General features: G+C 45.6%; 1 protein-coding gene across 2 annotated transcripts in view; it reads left to right on the forward strand.

Annotated features, from left to right (window-relative positions):
* Positions 1–22500, forward strand: part of LOC137433175 (uncharacterized) — a 130454-nt gene that overhangs the window by 35914 nt on the left and 72040 nt on the right. For both annotated transcript variants that reach the window (XM_078783686.1, XM_078783687.1), the window contains exons 13-16: positions 4280–4490; positions 12309–12391; positions 18620–18658; positions 20123–20218. In XM_078783686.1, the coding sequence (XP_078639812.1) occupies positions 4280–4490; positions 12309–12391; positions 18620–18658; positions 20123–20218 (429 nt within the window). The remainder of the gene's footprint in view (positions 1–4279; positions 4491–12308; positions 12392–18619; positions 18659–20122; positions 20219–22500) is intronic.

The following is a 22500-nucleotide window of genomic DNA, read 5'->3' on the forward strand; positions in this document are numbered from 1 at the left end:
AGAATTGTACAATAATTACACCAAATGTAGTATCCCCTGTGCTATTCCTCAATGATGGTTTATTTTTCACCTTCATAATTTATCCATGAGGTTGATACTATACTCATCTTTCTACCCTGGAAAGTTTATGAATACCATACTTAATGTTTGCATCACGAGTTGTGTATCACTCATTAATATAAAAACATGCATTACTTTTACATTCAGTTATAATAAAATAAAATAATTGTGAGTAATATTATTATCGTGTTCACGGTGGTTAACACTGAGACCCGTGAACGGATGGACCGAAACAGGCTTTAACTCCGAGGTTGATATAATTGATGTATTCCTAATAATTTATAATGATAGCTCCTTGTTAATTTCTTGATTAATTGATAATTCCTTGTTATAATAAGGTGATCAAAACTGAACAGTCATATTATTCCATTTAAGTTTGCTCTGTTTGCTCATTTAATTTTCTCTGTTTGCTCATTTAAGTTTTCTCTGTTTGCTCATTTAAGTTTTCTCTGTTTGCTCATTTAATTTTCCTCTGTTTGCTCATTTAAGTTTTCTCTGTTTGCTCATTTAAGTTTTCTCTGTTTGCTCATTTAAGTTTTCTCTGTTTGCTCATTTAAGTTTTCTCTGTTTGCTCATTTAAGTTTGCTCTGTTTGCTCATTTAGGTTTTCTCTGTTTGCTCATTTAAGTTTGCTCTGTTTGCTCATTTAATTTTCCTCTGTTTGCTCATTTAAGTTTTCTCTGTTTGCTCATTTAAGTTTTCTCTGTTTGCTCATTTAAGTTTTCTGTGTTTGTTCATTTAAGGTTTCTCTGTTTGCTCATTTAAGTTTTCTCTGTTTGCTCATTTAAGTTTTCTCTGTTTGCTCATTTAAGTTTTCTCTGTTTGCTCATTTAAGTTTGCTCTGTTTGCTCATTTAAGTTTTCTCTGCTCATTTAAGTTTGCTCTGTTTGCTCATTTAAGTTTTCTCTGTTTGCTCATTTAAGTTTGCTCTGTTTGCTCATTTAAGTTTGCTCTGTTTGCTCATTTAAGTTTGCTCTGTTTGCTCATTTAAGTTTTCTCTGCTCATTTAAGTTTGCTCTGTTTGCTCATTTAAGTTTTCTCTGTTTGCTCATTTAAGTTTGCTCTGTTTGCTCATTTAAGTTTGCTTTGTTTGCTCATTTAATTTTCTCTGTTTGCTCATTTAAGTTTGCTCTGTTTGCTGATTTAAGTTTTCTCTGTTTGCTAATTGAAGTTTTCTCTGTTTGCTCATTTAAGTTTGCTCTGTTTGCTCATTTAAGTTTTCTCTGTTTGCTCATTTAAGTTTGCTCTGTTTGCTCATTTAAGTTTGCTCTGTTTGCTCATTTAAGTTTGCTCTGTTTGCTCATTTAAGTTTTCTCTGTTTGCTCATTAAAGTTTGCTCTGTTTGCTCATTTAAGTTTTCTCTGTTTGCTCATTTAAGTTTGCTCTGTTTGCTCATTTAAGTTTGCTCTGTTTGCTCATTTAAGTTTGCTCTGTTTGCTCATTGAAGTTTTCTCTGTTTGCTCATTTAAGTTTGCTCTGTTTGCTCATTGAAGTTTTCTCTGTTTGCTCATTTAAGTTTTCTCTGTTTGCTCATTGAAGTTTTCTCTGTTTGCTCATTTAAGTTTGCTCTGTTTGCTCATTTAAGTTTGCTCTGTTTGCTCATTGAAGTTTTCTCTGTTTGCTCATTGAAGTTTTCTCTGTTTGCTCATTGAAGTTTTCTCTGTTTGCTCATTTAAGTTTGCTCTGTTTGCTCATTGAAGTTTTCTCTGTTTGCTCATTGAAGTTTTCTCTGTTTGCTCATTTAAGTTTTCTCTGTTTGCTCATTTAAGTTTTCTCTGTTTGCTCATTTAAGTTTGCTCTGTTTGCTCATTTAAGTTTTCTCTGTTTGCTTATTTAAGTTTTCTCTGTTTGCTCATTTAAGTTTGCTCTGTTTGCTCATTTAAGTTTTCTCTGTTTGCTCATTTAAGTTTTCTCTGTTTGCTTATTTAAGTTTTCTCTGTTTGCTCATTTAAGTTTGCTCTGTTTGCTCATTTAAGTTTGCTCTGTTTGCTCATTTAAGTTTTCTCTGTTTGCTCATTGAAGTTTTCTCTGTTTGCTCATTTAAGGTTTCTCTGTTTGCTCATTTAAGGTTTCTCTGTTTGCTCATTTAAGTTTTCTCTGTTTGCTCATTTAAGTTTTCTCTGTTTGCTCATTTAAGTTTTCTCTGTTTGCTCATTTAAGTTTGCTCTGTTTGCTCATTTAAGTTTGCTCTGTTTGCTCATTTAAGTTTTCTCTGTTTGCTCATTGAAGTTTTCTCTGTTTGCTCATTTAAGTTTTCTCTGTTTGCTCATTGAAGTTTTCTCTGTTTGCTCATTGAAGTTTTCTCTGTTTGCTCATTTAAGTTTGCTCTGTTTGCTCATTTAAGGTTTCTCTGTTTGCTCATTTAAGTTTTCTCTGTTTGCTCATTTAAGGTTTCTCTGTTTGCTCATTGAAGTTTTCTCTGTTTGATCATTTAAGTTTTCTCTGTTTGCTCATTTAAGGTTTCTCTGTTTGCTCATTTAAGTTTTCTCTGTTTGCTCATTTAAGTTTTCTCTGTTTGCTCATTTAAGTTTTCTCTGTTTGCTCATTTAAGTTTGCTCTGTTTGCTCATTTAAGTTTTCTCTGTTTGCTCATTTAAGGTTTCTCTGTTTGCTCATTTAAGTTTGCTCTGTTTGCTCATTTAAGGTTTCTCTGTTTGCTCATTTAAGTTTGCTCTGTTTGCTCATTTAAGGTTTCTCTGTTTGCTCATTTAAGTTTTCTCTGTTTGCTCATTTAAGTTTGCTCTGTTTGCTCATTTAAGGTTTCTCTGTTTGCTCATTTAAGTTTTCTCTGTTTGCTCATTTAAGTTTTCTCTGTTTGCTCATTTAAGTTTGCTCTGTTTGCTCATTTAAGTTTGCTCTGTTTGCTCATTTAAGGTTTCTCTGTTTGCTCATTTAAGTTTTCTCTGTTTGCTCATTTAAGTTTTCTCTGTTTGCTCATTTAAGTTTGCTCTGTTTGCTCATTTAAGTTTGCTCTGTTTGCTCATTTAAGTTTTCTCTGTTTGCTCATTGAAGTTTTCTCTGTTTGCTCATTTAAGTTTTCTCTGTTTGCTCATTGAAGTTTTCTCTGTTTGCTCATTGAAGTTTTCTCTGTTTGCTCATTTAAGTTTGCTCTGTTTGCTCATTTAAGGTTTCTCTGTTTGCTCATTTAAGTTTTCTCTGTTTGCTCATTTAAGGTTTCTCTGTTTGCTCATTGAAGTTTTCTCTGTTTGATCATTTAAGTTTTCTCTGTTTGCTCATTTAAGGTTTCTCTGTTTGCTCATTTAAGTTTTCTCTGTTTGCTCATTTAAGTTTTCTCTGTTTGCTCATTTAAGTTTTCTCTGTTTGCTCATTTAAGTTTGCTCTGTTTGCTCATTTAAGTTTTCTCTGTTTGCTCATTTAAGGTTTCTCTGTTTGCTCATTTAAGTTTGCTCTGTTTGCTCATTTAAGGTTTCTCTGTTTGCTCATTTAAGTTTGCTCTGTTTGCTCATTTAAGGTTTCTCTGTTTGCTCATTTAAGTTTTCTCTGTTTGCTCATTTAAGTTTGCTCTGTTTGCTCATTTAAGGTTTCTCTGTTTGCTCATTTAAGTTTTCTCTGTGCTCATTTAAGGTTTCTCTGTTTGCTCATTTAAGGTTTCTCTGTTTGATCATTTAAGTTTTCTCTGTTTGCCATTTAAGTTTTCTCTGTTTGCCATTTAAGTTTTCTCTGTTTGCTCATTGAAGTTTTCTCTGTTTGATCATTTAAGTTTTCTCTGTTTGCCATTTAAGTTTTCTCTGTTTGCTCATTTAAGGTTTCTCTGTTTGCTCATTGAAGTTTTCTCTGTTTGCTCATTTAAGGTTTCTCTGTTTGCTCATTTAAGTTTTCTCTGTTTGCTCATTTAAGGTTTCTCTGTTTGCTCATTGAAGTTTTCTCTGTTTGCTCATTGAAGTTTTCTCTGTTTGCTCATTTAAGGTTTCTCTGTTTGCTCATTTAAGTTTTCTCTGTTTGCTCATTGAAGTTTTCTCTGTTTGCTCATTTAAGTTTTCTCTGTTTGCTCATTTAAGGTTTCTCTGTTTGCTCATTTAAGTTTTCTCTGTTTGCTCATTTAAGTTTTCTCTGTTTGCTCATTTAACTTTGCTCTGTCATATAAGTTTGCATTTAAGTTCGCTATCAATATACTTGTTTCCACACACCAATTATCTTCTTATTGTTTGGTTTGCACTGATTCTCACAAGTTTTTGTTTTATTTGTCTCCATGTGATGCAGGATTTGTATCCCACCGGCATCGAAATAATGGTTCATATTTCATTCAGAAAGTGTGTGACACGTTTATGAAAGATTTTAAGTCTGAATCGAGACCAGACATATTGCGTCAACTCACTCGCATCCATTGGGAAATATCACAAGAAGACATTGGTGTTAAGGGATACAAGCAAATTCCCTGCTTTCAATCCACATTGAATGCCGATTTTTTCTGGTAAGCACTGTGCATATATATTGTAGCAGAAACATCACAAAGTGCACCACACACAGGATAATCGAAAATGTGAAATTATAATATGTTGTCTTAATGTTTTTTTGACAGTGTAGCCCATAGGGCAAAGCCGACGAGAACAGTGTTTGTCTGTCCGTATGTATGTATATATGTATGTATGCCCCCTTAAACGTACACCAATCAGAGCTGATGATCTGGTCACATGACAGGGGTGATGTGTTGTCATGTCATACTGATATGACTGACGACGGCTGACTCCACAAAGCCGCCATTTTGATTACTATGCCGTTCAGGCCAGACATATCGTTGCACCTGTCATGTATCACAATCTGCATCCTCTACCGCAACGTTTTTCATTCAGTGTGAAACACAAACAAACAGGTGAAACACATGAAGTACAACACGTGAAAATAAGGATATTTTATAACACTCCCGGTGTGTACCCCGGTTTAGAATAGGTACACCGTATCCCTGCGTGTCATCAGAGGCGACTAAAAGGGTTGGCGTCAGGAAGGGCATCCGGCCATAAAAACATTGCCTCAAAAAGAGAACCATGACAATTACAACTACATATGGGCAGGGTACAGCCCGAAGTACCCCGTGGGGAACCCGATCGAAGCAAGGGTGGAAAATCACTCCATTTATGACGACGAAACGTCTGATGCCCGAATAGAAGTGGAGATCGGTTTCTGAGGTTTGGGAGATGGAATGTAGGGACAATGACAGGGAGATCAGGAGAAGTGGTGGAAGTATTGGTCAGAAGAAGAGTGGACATATGTTGTGTGCAAGAGACGAGATGGAAGGGAAGTGGTGTGAGAATGGTGAAAGGTAGGCAGGGACAGAAATACAAGTTTGTGTGGCAAGGGTGCCCGGAGGGCGTGAATGGAGTTGGTGTCCTGTTTTCTGAGGAGTTTGTAGACAGTGTGGTGAGTGTAACTAGAGTCAGTGAAAGGTTGATGATGGTGAAAATGATGATTGGAAAGCTCTTGGTGAACGTCATCTCGGGATATGCTCCGCAGGTTGGTCGGAGCGATGAAGAGAAGGACAAGTTCTGGTGTGCGATAGAGAAGCTGATGGAAAATGTGAAAGATGAGGAAGGTGTTGTGGTAGAAGGAGACCTAAATGGACATGTGGGAAGGAGTAAGGACGGTTTTGAGGGAGTTCATGGGGGTTACGGATATGGTGTGAGAAATGGAGAAGGTGAAAGGATTTTTGGAGTTTGCTGATGGAGCTGATTTGTTGATTTGTAATACTCAATTCCAGAAAGAGGATAATAAGCTTGTTACATACACATCAGGTGGGTCGACGACAACCGTTGACTACCTGATGGTGCTTAGGCGAGATAGGGGGCACCTCCGGGACACAAAGGTGATCCCGGGGGAGGAGGCTGTTTCACAGCACCATTTGGTTGTCTGTGACATGAGGGTGAAAGGTGTGAGGAGAGCTCGGCGGATGAATGAAGGTGTGGAGGTTGAAAGAGGTGACAGTAAGGGAGGCATTAAAAGAGAGGCTGAGTAGGGTAGAGGGTGATGTGGTTGAGCTTGAAAGTGGTTGGATGTCAATGAAAGCTAGTCTGTTGGGAGCCGTTGGTGAGGTATGTGGATGGACAAAAGGACCACCGAGACACTCGGAAACGTGGTAGTGGGATAATGAAGTTGGAAAGAGGATTGACGAGAAGAGGAAGAAGTTCAAGGAGTGGCAGAAGGCGAAGGGTACGGGGGCAGAAAAAGCAGAACATGAAAGTGAAAGGCAGCCAAGAAGGCTGCAAAGAAAGAGGTAGCAAAGGCGCAGGAGGCATGTAGGAAAATGGTCGGAGAACGCTTGGATTCGGAAGAGGGTCAGAGAGTGGTATTCAGGATTGCAAAGTAGATAGCGAAAGAGAGGTGTGATGTGATGGGGGTGAGTTGCTTGAAGGATGAAGTGGGACAAATCGTTGTGGACCCAGATGGAATTAAAGGAAGATGGAAGAGATATATGGAAATGCTGTTGAATGCAGAGAATGAATGGGATGGCAACATAGAGAGTAACCCAGTTTTAGGACTGGCAGAGAAGATAACCGAGAAGGAAGTTGAGGAAGCCATAAAAACAATGAAGAGTAGAAAAGCAGGAGGGCCGACGGGAGTTGTGGGAGATATGTTGAAGGCAGCAGGAAGTTGGGGTGTGAAGAGAATGACAGAGATCTGTAATCTGGTGGTGAAAGAAGGCGGCATTCCAGCGGATTGGAAACTGAGTACCCCCGTCCCTCTATACAAGGGGAAAGGTGCCCCTCTGGATTGTGGCTCGTATCGAGCAATAAAGTTATTGGAGCATGGAATGAAGGTATTGGAAAGGGTTTTGGAGAGGAGGATAAGGAAGAAAGTGAAGATTGATGAAATGCAGTTTGGATTTATGCCAGGAAGAGGAGCGACAGACGCGCTTTTTATTGTAAGGCAGTTACAGGAAAAGTACACGGAGAAGAGGAAGAAGTTGTTTCTTGGGTTTGTTGATCTGGAGAAAGCATTCGATAGGGTTCCAGGCGAAGTAGTGATATGGGCATTCAGGAAGTTAGGAGTGGAGGAATGGTTGATCAGAGTAGTGATGGCAATGTACAAAAGAGTGCGCACAGCTGTAAGGACGAAGGACGGGAACAGTGGTGAGTTTGAGGTGAAGGTGGGAGTGCATCAGGGGTCGGTACTAAGTCCAGTACTATTTGTAGCTGTGATGAAGGTGCTGGCTCAGAACGTAAAGGAGGGTTTACCGTGGGAGTTGTTGTATGCAGATGATCTGGTGTTGAATGGGGAGAGTATGAATGGACTGAAGGAAAAGATGAACAAGTGGAAGGAATGTATGGAGACAAAAGGTCTGAAGGTGATTATCGGAAAGACGAAGGTGATGACAAGTGGTAAAGCATGTGGAGAGGTGGAAAGAACTGGGAAGTGGCTGTGTACTGTGTGCAGGAAGGGTGTCGGAGTGAACTCCATTCAATGTACAATGTGCGCTGAGTGGGTTCATCAAAAATGTCGTGGTCTGAGAGAGTCATTAACCAGTGTGGCAACTACATTCAAATGTAAGGTGTGTGCAGAGGCAGCTGCAGATGGAGGAAATGTTGAGTTGGATCTTGGAGACGCGTGAAGCTGGAAGGTGTGAAAACATTTTGCTACCTAGGAGACATGCTGAATGGAGAAGGTGGATCAGACTCAGCAACGGTTGCTCGAGTGAGATGTGCATGGAAGAAGTTTCGGGAATTGAGTGGCGTGCTGATGAGGAGGGGAGTGTCGTTGAAGCTGAAGGGAAAGGTGTATGCTGCATGTGTGAGAAGTGTTATGATTTATGGGAGCGAGACATGGGTAATGAACGTAGAGCAGCAACGAAGGCTGTAAAGGGTGGAAATGCGAATGGTTCGGTGGATGTGCGGAGTATCGTTGAGAGAGAGGAAGACAAATGATGAATTGCGAAATATGATGGGAATAGAGCCTGTGATTGATGCTGTGAAGAGGAACAGGTTGAGATGGTTTGGTCATGTGTTGAGGAAGGATGAAAGTGACTGGTTGAGAAGAGTGATGGAAATGAATGGAGAAGGAAGTAGAGGATGGGGAAGACCGAGAAAGACTTGGCTAAAGATGGTGGAAGAAGAAATGCGGGCAAGGGGGTTAACAAGGAGAGATGCAGAAAATAGGGCAAAATGGAGAAGATTGTCATGGGGACCGCAAGGCTAACCCCCACTCTAGCAGGGAAAATGGCCTTCAAATGCATGTTGTTGTTGTTGTTGTTGTTGTTGTTGTTGTTGTATGACACTTGATTGTTATTGTGGCTGTGGTTGTTGTTGTTTGTGGGTTCTTTCTGTTTCGTTTTATATATTTTTCTATTGCTTCGGAAAATATCATTACTGTATATATAATTCTGTATGCTCGTTCCGTGTCCTTCTAAATGGTTTCTACTGTCGTAGAATAATAAATGTTTCCGTTGAAACTGTTGTTGAACAAACCATGCATTAGCGCTTCTTCCTCTTCTTCAAACTCGCAAAGAGGCTTTTGGAACTGGACTATACTATTCATGATTAAACAAACGATTTTTTATGTTGTAGATGTTTGGTTCCTGTGTTTACAGCGTTTGTCTCTCCGTATGTATGTTTGTCTCTCACATATTTATCCAACATATTGGGAGAGTTTTATAGCGACAATTACGCTTCTGAAAGGTCGAATGTAATGCCATTTGGCTTTGCCAGTTATGTTTCTTTCACCACACTTTGGGGAACGTTCATATATTACGTCATATACCTGGTTGGGGCAAATTATCACACTTGATGATTGGGGGAACTGAAATTATGACAACAGGGTGATGATATATGATGGGAGTCTGGTAGGGGTGTGCACGCCCCCCAGATCATATATAATTAAAACTTTGATTACGGGATGTTTGGTTCCTGTGTTTACAGCGGTTAGGGTGGAGGGCTTGGGATCCTTGGGTCCTGAGTTTGTAATCCAGGTCAGCTGTTGAATTAACACCAGGTGGTGTTGATTCAGCCTGTCATCCTTCCGAGGTTGGCAAAATAAGTACCAACTCACTGGGTCCTCTCTCAAGGAGGTTGGTGGCAGGATTTGCACTCCAGCTGCCGTAAAACACCTCATTCCGTAACACACACCTGTGTGTGTCGGGATGGTGTGAGGTCACTTTGATAGCGTTGACTAACTCACCAACATATAGTATAAACCATTGTCTCAATGCAATCTCGTCACTTCCGTGGTGACAGACAGCTTAGAGTACTTCAAAATAATTTAATATTTACATTATTTGCTAACTGGTATCTCCACCCAGGTCATACTATCCTCTTCAACTGAAGTATCAAAACAAGCCCGGCTACGCCGCTGTTAGACTTTCGGTCTTGTTTTTGTTTGTTTGTTTTTGTATGCACATTCAAGGCTCGTGGAAGAGCCAGATCACAGAATGGATCAGGATGCAACAGAACAAAAGGAACAGTAGAAATAGAAGGGGGAAACAGCAATAGCTAGGCCGAGGGAGAAAATAGACGGAGACTGAAAAACAAGGGATGCGGGTACGAATGAAGGGGAGAGGAAGATGCGGGAGGTATGGACACGATGGATACTGGAGCAAACTCTCAAGGAAAAAATTGGAAAAAAATTATTTTTGATTGGTGGGGGTGGAGGGTGAGTGGTTTAAGTACAAAATACTATGGTTTTGCGTTTTGTTTCGTAGTTATTTGTTGGATATTTAGATTAAATGTACAAGTTACTCCAAAATGTATACAGGGTGTTCCAGAAAGACCTGGACAACTTTGGTTGTTAATATATTTATTTCTACAAAATATACAACAATACCCTTTGTTTTATATGATACAGAAGCTTATAAAGGTTTCTTTATTTTTAGGTCTGATGGTTTAATTTTAAAGAGAATGGTGACTCCACAGGAGAAATATCAGTGTGTCGAATAGTTCATCGAGACGAGATCTGACATGCAAGTTCAGCGTAATTTTTGTACAAGGTATGGAAGAAATCTGCCATCGTGAACTGGTATTAGATCATGGTGCAAGGGGTTTAAGGAGATTGGAAGTTGCCAGAAACAGAAAGTTCCGGTCGACCAAGCACAATTGCTGCAGAAATTAAACGAGTGTGTGTCATTTCAACAAAGTCCCAGAAAATCAATCCCAGGTGAATCCAGAGAACTGGGACTACCAACCACCACTGTACACAGGGTTTTGCATAAAATACTGAAGCTTTGCGTCTATAACATGCAGATTCTGCAGGAGCTCAAACCAAATGATGGGCCCAAACACAAGGCGTTTGCCTTGGAAATGCTCAGTCGCATAGCGGATGGCGAAGATTTCCTGAAAAGGTTATATGTATAGGGGAGGTATAGGGGAAGTATAGGGGAAAGTAAACCGGCACAATGTGATGATCTGTGGTTCTGAAAACCCCCACGTGGTCATTGAACACATATGCGACAGTCCAAAGGTCAATGTGTGGTGTGGCCTTCTCCATGACCGCTTGGTTGATCCGTCTTTCTTTGCAGAGGACACAGTGACCTCAACAATTTACATGAACATGTTGGAAGGATTCACATTACCACAGATTGAAGACCTGCAACCCGAGATCATTTTTCAACAGGACGGTGCTTCCCCTCATTGTCTTAGTCGTTCAAGCCATCCTGAATGAAACAAGAGAAAAATGACCACAGTGTGGTCACCAGCTGCGACGTGTAGAATCATGAGGATATCCGTTGCAATATGCGCTACCAAATTCAACCAGTCATTAAATTATACGCATGCACTAGCGTCTTTTTGTCTTTCAGTTCTGGTCTTGTCCTTTGTTTTGCGATGCACCATGCTTCATCAACTGATTACATATAATGTATGGACGTGAATGTTATTTATTAATGTTAATTCTGGGTGGCAGAGGGATAATTTGAAACGGGCTTGGTCGGTAGGGGAAGTCCGAGTGTATGCGCATGCGCTATTCAATAATTACACCTAATTTGTGTCAAGTTCTGTGAAACGAGAATGATATGAAAACATTCATGTTGTCTTTGTTGCTAAATTTATTCTGGTTTCTTCAAAAAAAATCGCGATTTTAGTCCGTGATGTTCTTACCTCATACCAATGCACGTCCGAGTGTATGCGCATGCCCTATTCAATAATTACACCTAATTTGTGTCAAGTTCTGTGAAACGAGAATGATATGAAAACATTCATGTTGTCTTTGTTGCTAAATTTATTCTGGTTTCTTCAAAAAAAATCGCGATTTTAGTCCGTGATGTTCTTACCTCATACCAATGCACGTCCGAGTGTATGCGCATGCCCTATTCAATAATTACACCTAATTTGTGTCAAGTTCTGTGAAACGAGAATGATATGAAAACATTCATGTTGTCTTTGTTGCTAAATTTATTCTGGTTTCTTCAAAAAAAATCGCGATTTTAGTCTGCGATGTTCTTACCTCATACCAATGCACGTCCGAGTGTATGTGCATTCGCTATTTAAAAAGGCACCCCAACAACAACAACAACAACGCGGTCCTCTCATAGAGTTGCTCGTCGCAGCTAAAAAAAAATCGAGGTCGCTAGATTGGCCGAAAAGGACCAACATAATCACCAGATATAACTCCCCTTGATCTTTTTTTTCTCTGGGGTTTGTTAAAGATTTTGTCTACAACACCGAAGTGGCAAACGTGCAGGATCTATGTTCTTGGATCACAGCTGCATGCTCACTGGTGGATGCAAATATGCTGAGCCGAACAGGTAAATAACTTTTGTACGTGTCACCTTGATGTCCTGCGCACGACAAACGGAGCTCAAATTGATGTGTATTGATGGTGTGTACAGAACTTTGTCGGTCTGTATCATATAAACCCAAGGGTATCATTGTATCATTTATGTTTCTAAAGATATTAACAACCAAAGTTGTCCGGGTCTTTTTGGAACACCCTGTACATGTTGTGTCCATCATTTGACAGCAGTTTTGTTTTGTCTTGCAGTGATAAAATCATAGCCTATAATTTGTTGACTGGTTAACATTTCCCCCCACCCCCCCACCCCCCCCCCAAAGTATCCAGTCTAATGGGAAAGCAATTAATTAAATTAATAAATGTGATGTACACATGCATTGTTTTGCTTTGGTTTTATGTCCACGTTGGTTCATGTGCCAGGTGTAAGTGCCGAGTTCTCAGATGGGAGTACCAAATGGGCCAATCCATTTTAGCTTATCATTTTGAAAATGATGTACGTTATAATTGTCTGCTCCATAATGATTGAGTTAATAATGGACATCGACATATTATTGCATTTAAAATGATAATGTTATGTTTGCAGGAAGAGAAGAGGCAATGAGGCAGCGGCAAAGGATCCTTACATCATGACACAACGCAAACTCTGCATCATCATCAACATTAAAGGTAATGTCATCACTATTGTGTATCATGGTCAATACAGAGTGTCCGTTTGCCCGAAGCGGTTTGTCGGCGGCGTTACAACATCGGACAGGTGACCACACAACTGAGGATGCAGTAATTAGTTTGTTCCGGGTGCCAGCAATAACTCACCTCCACATGATGGATATCTCTAACGCCCACCAAATAATGCTGGCAGACTGGGCATCTGCCTTAACATGTAACATGGGATGAGTACCACATTTATATCCGTACCATTGAAGGAGCCGGGGCTCCCACGTCGATCGGAAGAATGGACGCGACAAAAAGCTAGAATTCATCTGAGTTGCTTTAATGAAATCAAACACTCAGGCACTCTGAAAAACCGTTTATCAGTCAGCAATATATATCTATTCCGCCAGGGGGTTTGCCCAGGCCCGGCGCCAGGGGGCGTGGCCCAGCGTCCTGGCTGCGGCCTGGCAAGTTGAGGGCGAGCCTGGGCGTCCTGGACGAGCCCGGCATGGTGATCGCTCCGCGTCCTTGATAGGTGCAAGGCGATTGTGAAAACTCAGCGGCAGCCGCTACACACGTCCCCCCAGAATCGACTTGCACCGGCAGGGTCAATTTGAGGGGGGTCCTGATGACCCGGCCGAAGCGACCCCTGGCGGGTCATGGGAGGGGGTCCGGTGAGGTGGTGGGCGGTCGAGTGGGGGGCACCGTGGACGGGGGACGGCCTCGCCGCGGCGGAAGGGCCACCCGTGGTGGGTGGTCGACGTCCACGTGCGCCGGCTTGAGGCGGTCCACAGCAATCCGGTCCGACCTGCCGCCGATGTCGATGACGAACGACTTGTCGTCCCGTCGCAGCACCCGGAAGGGCCCGTCGTACGGCGGCTGGAGTGGCCACCGATGTGCGTCGTGACGCACAAAAACATACTCCGCTGTGCGGAGTGCTGGGGGGACGTAGGACTGGGGGTCACCGTGGTGGGATGTTGGCACGGGGGCAAACCGTCGGGCGGCCTCCTGGAGGTCCGAGCGCTGGTGAGCTGCGGACCAGGGACTGGTAGCGTCGGGCACAAATTCGCCCGGGACGCGTAGCACCTGGCCATAGACAAGCTCGGCGGTGGATGCCTGGAGGTCCTCCTTGGGGGCCGTGCGAAGGCCCAAAAGGACCCACGGCAGCCGGTCGGCCCACCCGACGTCTTGAAGGCCGGCCATGAGCGCGGCCTTCATGGAGCGGTGGAATCGCTCGCACAACCCGTTTGCTTGGGGGTGGTAGGCCGTAGTACGGTGGAGCTTGATCCCCAGGTTGCGGGCGACCGCGCCCCACAGCTCGGAGGTGAACTGTGGACCGCGGTCTGACGAGATGTCCGCCGGTGCGCCGAAGCGGGCGACCCAGGTGGCGATGAAAGCCTGCGCCACGTCGGCGGTGGTGGTGGAGACGAGGGGAACGGCCTCCGGCCACCTGGTGGTCCTGTCCACCATGGTGAGCAGGTGTGTGAACCCCCGTGACGGGGGGAGGGGGCCCACCAGATCCACGTTGACGTGGTCGAAACGTCGTTCGGGCACGGTGAAAGGTGCCAGCGGGGCCTGGGTGTGTCGGTGGACCTTGGCCCGTTGGCAGGCCGTGCAGGCGCTGGTCCAATCGCGGACGTCCCGACGAAGGCCGTGCCAGACGAAACGCGCCGACACCAGCTTCTGGGAAGCTTTCCGGCCCGGGTGGGAAAGGCCGTGGAGGGAGGCGAAGATGCGGCGTTGCCAGGCGACGGGCACGATGGGGCGAGGCTGGCCTTGGGAGACGTCGCAGAGCAGGACAGTGTCCGCGCAGGGGATGTCGGCCAGGCGGAGGCCCGTGTCCGCCGCCCGGAGGGCTTGCACCGTGGTGTCGGTGGTTTGGTCCGCCGCCATAAGCGCAAAATCCACGCCCAGGTGGACCGCGTTCGCGCTGGCCCGGGAAAGACAGTCGGCCACGGCGTTGTTTTTGCCGGCGACGTGCCGGATGTCCGTGGTAAACTCCGACACGGCGGAGAGGTGGCGCTGTTGGCGGGCCGACCATGGCTCCGTGACCTTGGCCATGGCGTAAACCAACGGCTTGTGGTCGACGAACGCCGTGAAAGGTCGGCCCTCCAGGAGGTGGCGGAAATGGCGGACGGCCAGGTGTAGACCGAGGAGCTCCCGGTCAAACGTGCTGTATTTGAGCTCGTTCGGCCGGAGCTGCCGGCTGAAAAAAGCGAGTGGCTGCCAAACCCCGTTCACCCATTGCTCATGTACGGCGCCCACCGCGTAGTCGGAGGCATCCGTGGTGAGGGCGATGGGAGCGTTGAGCACCGGGTGAGCGAGCAGTGTTGCGTCGGCGAGGGCCCGCTTTGAGCCTTGGAAGGCCGCATCCATTGCTGCGGACCAGGCGATGTCGTGCTTGGCCGGCATGCCCCGGAGGGCTTCGTAGAGGGGCCGCATGAGCTGAGCAGCGCGGGGCACGAAGCGGTGATAAAAATTCACCATTCCCAGGAATTCCTGCAGGGCCTTTATGGTGCGGGGACGCGGGAACGTGGTGATGGCCTCGACCTTGGTTGGCAGCGGCACGGCCCCGTTCTTGGTGATGTGATGGCCCAAAAAATCAACGGCCGTCGTGCCGAAGTGGCATTTGGCCGGGTTGACGATGAGGCCGTGCTCGCTGAGGCGCTCGAACAGTGTCCGGAGGTGGAGGAGGTGCTCGGCCCGGGACGTGCTGGCGACGAGGATGTCGTCCAGGTAAACGAAAAGGAACGGCAGGTCACGCAGCACGCCGTCCATCAAGCGCTGGAACGCCTGAGCCGCGTTCTTGAGACCAAACGGCATCCGCAAGAATTCGAATAAGCCGAACGGCGTGATGACTGCCGTTTTAGGGACGTCGGCCGCCCTGACAGGTACCTGGTGATATCCCCGTATGAGGTCAATTTTCGAAAAAATGACCCGTCCCGCCAGACGGGCGGAGAAGTCTTGGATATGCGGGATCGGGTACCTGTCGGGGGTGGTAGCGTCATTGAGACGGCGGTAGTCGCCACACGGGCGCCATCCACCCCCCGGCTTTGGCACGATGTGCAGTGGCGAGGCCCACGCGCTATCGGAGCGCCGCACGATGCCGAGGTGCTCCAACGCGTCGAATTCGGCCTTCGCTACGGCGAGCTTGGCTGGGTCGAGGCGGCGGGCCCTGGCGTAGACCGGCGGGCCCGTGGTTGGTATGTGGTGCTCGATCCCATGCCGTACTGCGACGGCCGAAAACGTCGGCCGCGTGAGGGCCGGGAACTCCGTGAGCAGGCGAGCAAACTCGTTCGCCGCCGGGACGGCGCATGCCAGCTCGGTCGGCGCTGAGCTGCTCAATGTGCATACCAGGGAGCTGAAGGTTTCAGCGTTGATTAAACGACGCCGTTGGACGTCCACCAGCAGTCCGTGTGCGCAGAGGAAGTCGGCGCCTAGCAGAGCCACGGGCACGTTGGCGGTTACAAACGTCCAAGCAAAGCGTTGGCCGCCGAAGCAGAGGGTGACGTTGCGCGGGCCGAAGGTGCGGATAGTCGATCCGTTGGCCGCAACTAAGGAGGGGCCGCAAACCGCGGATTGCCTGTCCTGGTCAGAGGCGGGTATGACGCTCAGTTGGGCGCCGGTGTCGCACAGGAAGCGCCGTCCGGACGCTTTATCCGTGATGAACAGTAAGTTGCCCGTGTGGCCGGCGCTCATGGCTGGTAATGAACGCCGGCCCGGCCGTTTCCCGGCCTGCCGAAGGTGCACGGGGGTCGGCATGTCCGGGCCTTCTGTCCGAACCTGGCATGATAGTAACACCACGCTTGGTCAGGTGGAGGCCTCGGTCGTCGTGCCGGAGGTGGTCGGCTCGGTAGAGCGGCCGCCAATGGCGTCGGCAGTTCGGCCGTCGACCGTGCCGGGTGCTCGGGCGCCCTGGGTGTTGCGTCGGACGGCGGTGGGTCCCATGTCGCCGCTACGATGCGCTGTCCTGCGGCGGAGATCTTGTCGGCTTCTCTGGCAAGGGCCCGGGGATCTGTGATCGTCGTGCTTGCCAGGGCGAGGCGTACCGGGTTAGGCAGCTGACGGAAGAACAGCTCCCGGAACAGGAATGCCGGAGAGTGCTCGCCGAGCAGTGAAAGCATGTAGTCCATGCGCTCGGAAGGGCGCGTGTCGCCGAGCTCAGGCAGATCGAGCAGGCGCCGTGCGCGTTCCGCCGATGGGAGGGCGAAAGCATCGAGGAGCAGCTTCTTAATCGCGCCGTATTTGTCAGCGGCTGGCGGGCTTTCGAGGAGGCTCAGGGCGCGGGCCGCGGTAACCGACCCGAGCGCAGCTACCACATGGTGGAAGCGGGTGTCGTCGGCCGTGATGCCTCGCAGGGCGAACAGGGACTCCGCCTGTGCGAACCAAACCGCCGCGTGAGCCTCCCAGAAGGTAGGCAGTTTAAGGGCGACTGCCGTGTCCATGTCGATAGGTCACCAATGAAGGAGCCGGGGCTCCCACGTCGATCGGAAGAATGGACGCGACAAAAAGCTAGAATTCATCTGAGTTGCTTTAATGAAATCAAACACTCAGGCACTCTGAAAAACCGTTTATCAGTCAGCAATATATATCTATTCCGCCAGGGGGTTTGCCCAGGCCCGGCGCCAGGGGGCGTGGCCCAGCGTCCTGGCTGCGGCCTGGCAAGTTGAGGGCGAGCCTGGGCGTCCTGGACGAGCCCGGCATGGTGATCGCTCCGCGTCCTTGATAGGTGCAAGGCGATTGTGAAAACTCAGCGGCAGCCGCTACACCATCAACTAAAAACATTTTTACCACCCCACCGATGAAGTCTGTGACCATGTATCCAGTTTGGAAATCCGGAGATGTCCATTTTGCAGAGGTTGCGTGAATATGACAATAAATTCCCCGGACTTCCATTTACCTTTCTAACCATCCATGATACTCATGCAAAGGACTTCTGTGACTCAATGGGACCGACTCGATGAATAAACGTTCCCATTAAGATTTCAGTCCTCCCTTCTGGAATTGGTTTTGACAAACTTCCCCGTCAATGCCTCATGCTCTTCCTCTGTTCCAATTGGTTCGTCTGATCATGTGCATGTGAAGGTCAACATCTCTCCATCTATTCTCAGAGAACAGCTTCAGTGTTGGTGAGTCTGGCAGTTTAATGAGGCAAACTGGCAGGGACTGCAAGTAGCCATCACACTTCCAGACTGATATCCCATATCTGCTGGCCCTGGTGTTAATTCAGTCTGGGAATTCTCCCACATAACCCGGCTCCCCTTATGGACAGATTCATCCCATCTCACCTTCACTTATCCTACCCTTCTTCCCACCCATAGTTCACTGAACCCTGTGGTGAGGCAGTTGCCTTGAAACAACTTGCATTCACCTCCAGGAAGGCAAATCCAAATGAAGGCAACCTCAGATCATTCCACGAAAGCCGCAATAAATGTATGTCCACTCTCAGGAGAGACAGAAAAGAACATCTGTCCAACCTCAAAAATGAACTTTCAAACTTGTCTCCCTCCTCTAAAACCAGGGGGGAATGGGTGGCGATATAGAGGTTGGGATGGGGTGAACGGGTGGTAGGAGGAGGTTTAGGGAGAATGGGTGGGGGTAGGGCGAGGGGTTTCGGATGGGGGTGAGCGGTTGGTGAGAAGGAGAGATTGGGAAATGCCCATGTATGTGTCTTTCGATTAAACCCCTTAGTGAAGCAACAAGCAGGATTCCGTTGGCTGTCGCTGTGCTGTGGGCCAGTTTATGCAGAACAATAACATTTATATGAAAGTCCGTGCGGTGAAGGATCTCTGGTTTGCTCTTGCAAGATCGATCGGCTATCTTACGAGAATGCAAACTGCCGTCGGGGCATATGACACTCACGTTATTGCACTCAGACAAACATACAAACAAATGAGACAGACCGACATATGCTCCGACATAAATTTTCAATTTTCATCATACCTAACAGTCTTTGGTGGCGGAGGTAATAACAATATTTACAATACTAATAGTAAAAATAATGGGTATAATAACATGGCCGAGTCTAAAGCATCATTGGCTAAGCGAGTGTGAAAATGTATAATAAAGGCGAAAAGGACTTTGGATACAAATGGAACTCAACTGCACAAATGCACCTGAACTCTTGAACCCTCTGGCCCCACCTCCCCCCCCCCCCCCCCTCCCTTGGCCACTCCCATAGGGAGCAGGTCTTTCAAATAAGATAAAATGCCATTTTCCTTACTCATTCTTTGTTTCCCTAAGGGTCAAAAGAGGATACCTCTACTGTTGAAAACGCTTATGGTAAGAAACCTCATTAAAATCTATTTGTAGAAAATAAGGGACATTCCGCATCATTAAAATCTGTTTGTTTTCATGTTTTCATGTTTTCATGTTTTCATGGTTTCATGTTTTGATGTTTTCATGGAGCAAGGCCTGCGAAAAAAGGTCTCGCTCAACCCACATCACACACAGTTTGATGGCCTATTCTGTTAGGGCAACTCATCTGGACCATTTTTGGAAAAATGCCAGGGGCATAGAACAGGCCCCTTTATATGTGGTATGTGTCATGTGGCAAACTATATAAAAGAAGGGACATTCCATAGCTTATAGAAAATGCCAATCAATACAAAAGAAGGGACATCAAAAAAATATCGTGCGCATGCTGGACTACCCTTTTGTTGTTAGGAGGAACCACGTAATGCTCTAGAAAAGTTCATATAAAGGGGCGCCCTACATCTGGCAAATAAATACATTTACTTCTTCATGCAGGTGTATGAATCAAATTGGTGCCCCTTATGAATCAATAAGAACCGACCCCCATTACAGACATTTGCCTGTAGAAAAAAGAAGAGTTACACTGTGGCGGTTACCTTATGTGCAGGTAACCGCATGTGGCGGTTACCTTATGTGATTACCTTATTTGGGCATAATACACGTGCACGGGCCTGTTGGAACTTGTGGTTGTGCGGACGTGACGCACGCGCGGTTGCCGGAGCCACGCCCTCCGAAGAGGGCTTTCGGCTTTATATAAGCGTGCCGACTTCCGAGTTCCGTTCGAGTTGAGTGTGCTGGATCTTGCTGTTACAATAAACCATCTTCGAACCCTACGAATGGCCTCGTTCTCTCGCCTTCCGCGACTCCTAAAACACCACAATCTCGAGTGACACCCACCCTAGAAATGTTCCAGAAGGATTACTCTAAGAGGAAATGCAATCAAACGTTGTATGTGGTGTGGGTTGAGCAAACAGCTATTTCTAAGGCCTTTACAGAAAATAGCTCTTGGACTATCAGGTCTGACGGTATATGTACTGGAATATGTGCCAAAGTTTGTATTGGTCGAACAAGTGAGCCCGATTTGTTCCGCACCAAGCCATAAAAGTACAGAATGCATCTCGTAATGAGTCACACACCAACTTTGGCTTATCTTGTTCATTCAGATGCGATATAATGTTTTCCCGTTATTGAACAATTTGTGCGGTTGTTATGCAACATGTGTACCTTCTCACGATCTGTGAAAAGTTTCTTTCTGCAGGAAGTTTTGCGTGGGGACCTCGGTTTGGGGAAAATAACTTGATGTTCCAAACTTGTGTTGATGTTTATATTTTTGGTTTCATCAGAATATCATCGTTAAGTTTTCACTGTGAGCAAATTTTAAAGAAACTTTTTCCTTTGTTTTTGCATAAGTATATGGAATCTTATTGCCAAGTTAAAATGTCAACAACTAGCATTTTATTCTTGATATCTTTCACTCTTTACTGTTCACAGTTCACAGTTCACAGTGGAATGAATATTTTAAAGGATTTGAGATCAATAAAAGAACTTGCACATCATTTTCTGAGACCAAAAGGTTCCTGACAAAAGGTAAGTGAATGTCACGATAGATTCTCACAAGTAGCATCGACCCAGGAAATGCTCATTGCTGTACCAAAAATGGGCTCTTTCGTGAACCTTTTAAATCATGTTAATGCATAAAATAAATTACACAGTCTGGATTATGCATGAATCTTTTGTGAAGAGAACCTAAAATGTACAAACTAGATCTGTGTTTACTTCAAAACTTGGAAATTACTTTATCGTTATGAGGGATAATAGTCAGGCAGATAGGTGTAACAATTGTGGGTTTATACGTACAAGCATGAAATTTGGCACAGTCATAGATAATAGTCTAATGAATAATTCCAGATATGGACCCACCGCGAAAACGTCCTATGGTAGCAGTGGCGGCCATTTTACAAAATGGCCGCTTTTAGTCTAGTGGCTAGATAGGGGTCTCGTGCACCCCCCCGAAATATACTTCTCATTGGTGTCTATAGATAGGAAAAAATGTGTAGAAAATGATTTGCTATGTTAAATAGTTGGAAAAATGTCCCACGTATCATTTTTATGCAAATTAGTGCAAATTAGCAAATTAAATAAAGTGCAAATTAGCAAATTAAATAAAGTTTTTATTTATTTATTGCAACTTGTTATCGTATCTTATCTTTTATTTCAGTTGGTGTTTCGAACAGCGAAATGTCTAAGAGTTATCAGCTAGTGGATCCACTGCAACCTGGACAATCAAAGGCGCAGGTACAGACGGATTAGAACAAGTGCGTTTTGTGCCAAAAAATCACACGAGAAAGTTTGCAATGCCCAGCAGAATCAAAACGGCACGATGTTGGAGTTGGTTATTTTACCATTGCCTTCAACATCAGACGTTTCAATGAACTTCACGAATTACCGATGCCACTAGAATTAGGACGCCTTGATGACGGGAATGGCATTGAAGCTACGTTTCTGGAGAACAATGCCAAGTGGCACAAATCTTGCCATACAAAATTCAATAATATAAAACTACAACGAGCAGAAAAAAGGAAATGCACACAGGGTTGCGACCCTGATGCTACTCCATCCAAGAAATACACTCGTCAAGTCGCTCATCATGAAGTGATGATCGGATGTCTGTTTTTTATGCGAAGATGTGTCAACTTCCGAACCGCTCCGTGAGGCATAAACTTTTCGTCTAGACTCACGCGTACGAAGATGTGCATTAGACCTGCAGGACGAGAGGCTACTTGCAAAATTGAGTGCTGGGGACATGGTCGCACAAGATGCAAAATATCATCCAAGGTGTCTTGTTTCACTTTACAACAAAACTAAATCATTACAAGATAAACAGAAGATGGACACAACTGATAAAGTCAACCATGGGATTGCACTAGCCGAGTTGCTGTCATTTATCGATGAAACAAGAATAGATGAAGAGCATGCCCCTGTCTTTAAACTTGCAGATCTCGTCAAACTTTATTCTAATCGTCTAGAACAACTTGGAGTGGAGCAGCATGTCAGACAACATAACACAGAGTTAAAAAATCGTATCCTGGCCCAAATCCCAGACCTTACGGCTCATAAGGAAGGGCGTGATATACTACTTGCATTTGATAAAGATGTAGGACCTGCCCTCCGTAAAGTCTGCAAAGAAGACTACGATGACGAAGCCATATGTCTTGCAAGGGCAGCGGAGATAGTACGTAGAGAAATGTTCCAAACTGCAGCTACATTCACAGGTTCATTTGATGAGGACTGCCAAGTAAAATCAGTACCTCAGTCACTGTTGACTTTGGTGTCCATGATCCTCGACGGCCCCAACATCAAGTCTCAATCAGGTGATGGTGTAACCCAAGCAACCCTCAGCACAGCTCAGTTGTTGCAGTACAATAGCTCCATCCGTCGCAGAGTGGGAAGTACTACTGTGCGTCACAACAAAGACAGAGAAACCCCATTGCCCATCTACGTGGGACTCACAGTCCATGCAAGGACTCGGAAACGTGACCTCATTGAGATGCTGTTTGATCTCGGACTGTCCATCTCCTATGACCGAGTGATGGCAATCTCCACATCCATGGGAAACAGAGTGTGTGAGCAGTATCACCGAGATGAGGTAGTGTGTCCACCCAATCTACGCGAGGGCTTATTCACAACGGCAGCGGTTGATAATATCGACCACAATCCGAGCTCCACAACGTCGACAGATTCCTTTCACGGTACTGGGATATCACTTTTCCAGCACCCCAGTCTGCAAAATAATGGGACGGACCACAGGGAACACAGCATCCTTGAACAGCCATCTACTACCACTACAGTGTCAGAGCTCCCAGAGTCCT

Source organism: Myxine glutinosa, chromosome 8, assembly GCF_964187855.1.
Source record: "Myxine glutinosa chromosome 8, kmMyxGlut1.1, whole genome shotgun sequence".
Taxonomy (NCBI): domain Eukaryota; kingdom Metazoa; phylum Chordata; class Myxini; order Myxiniformes; family Myxinidae; genus Myxine; species Myxine glutinosa.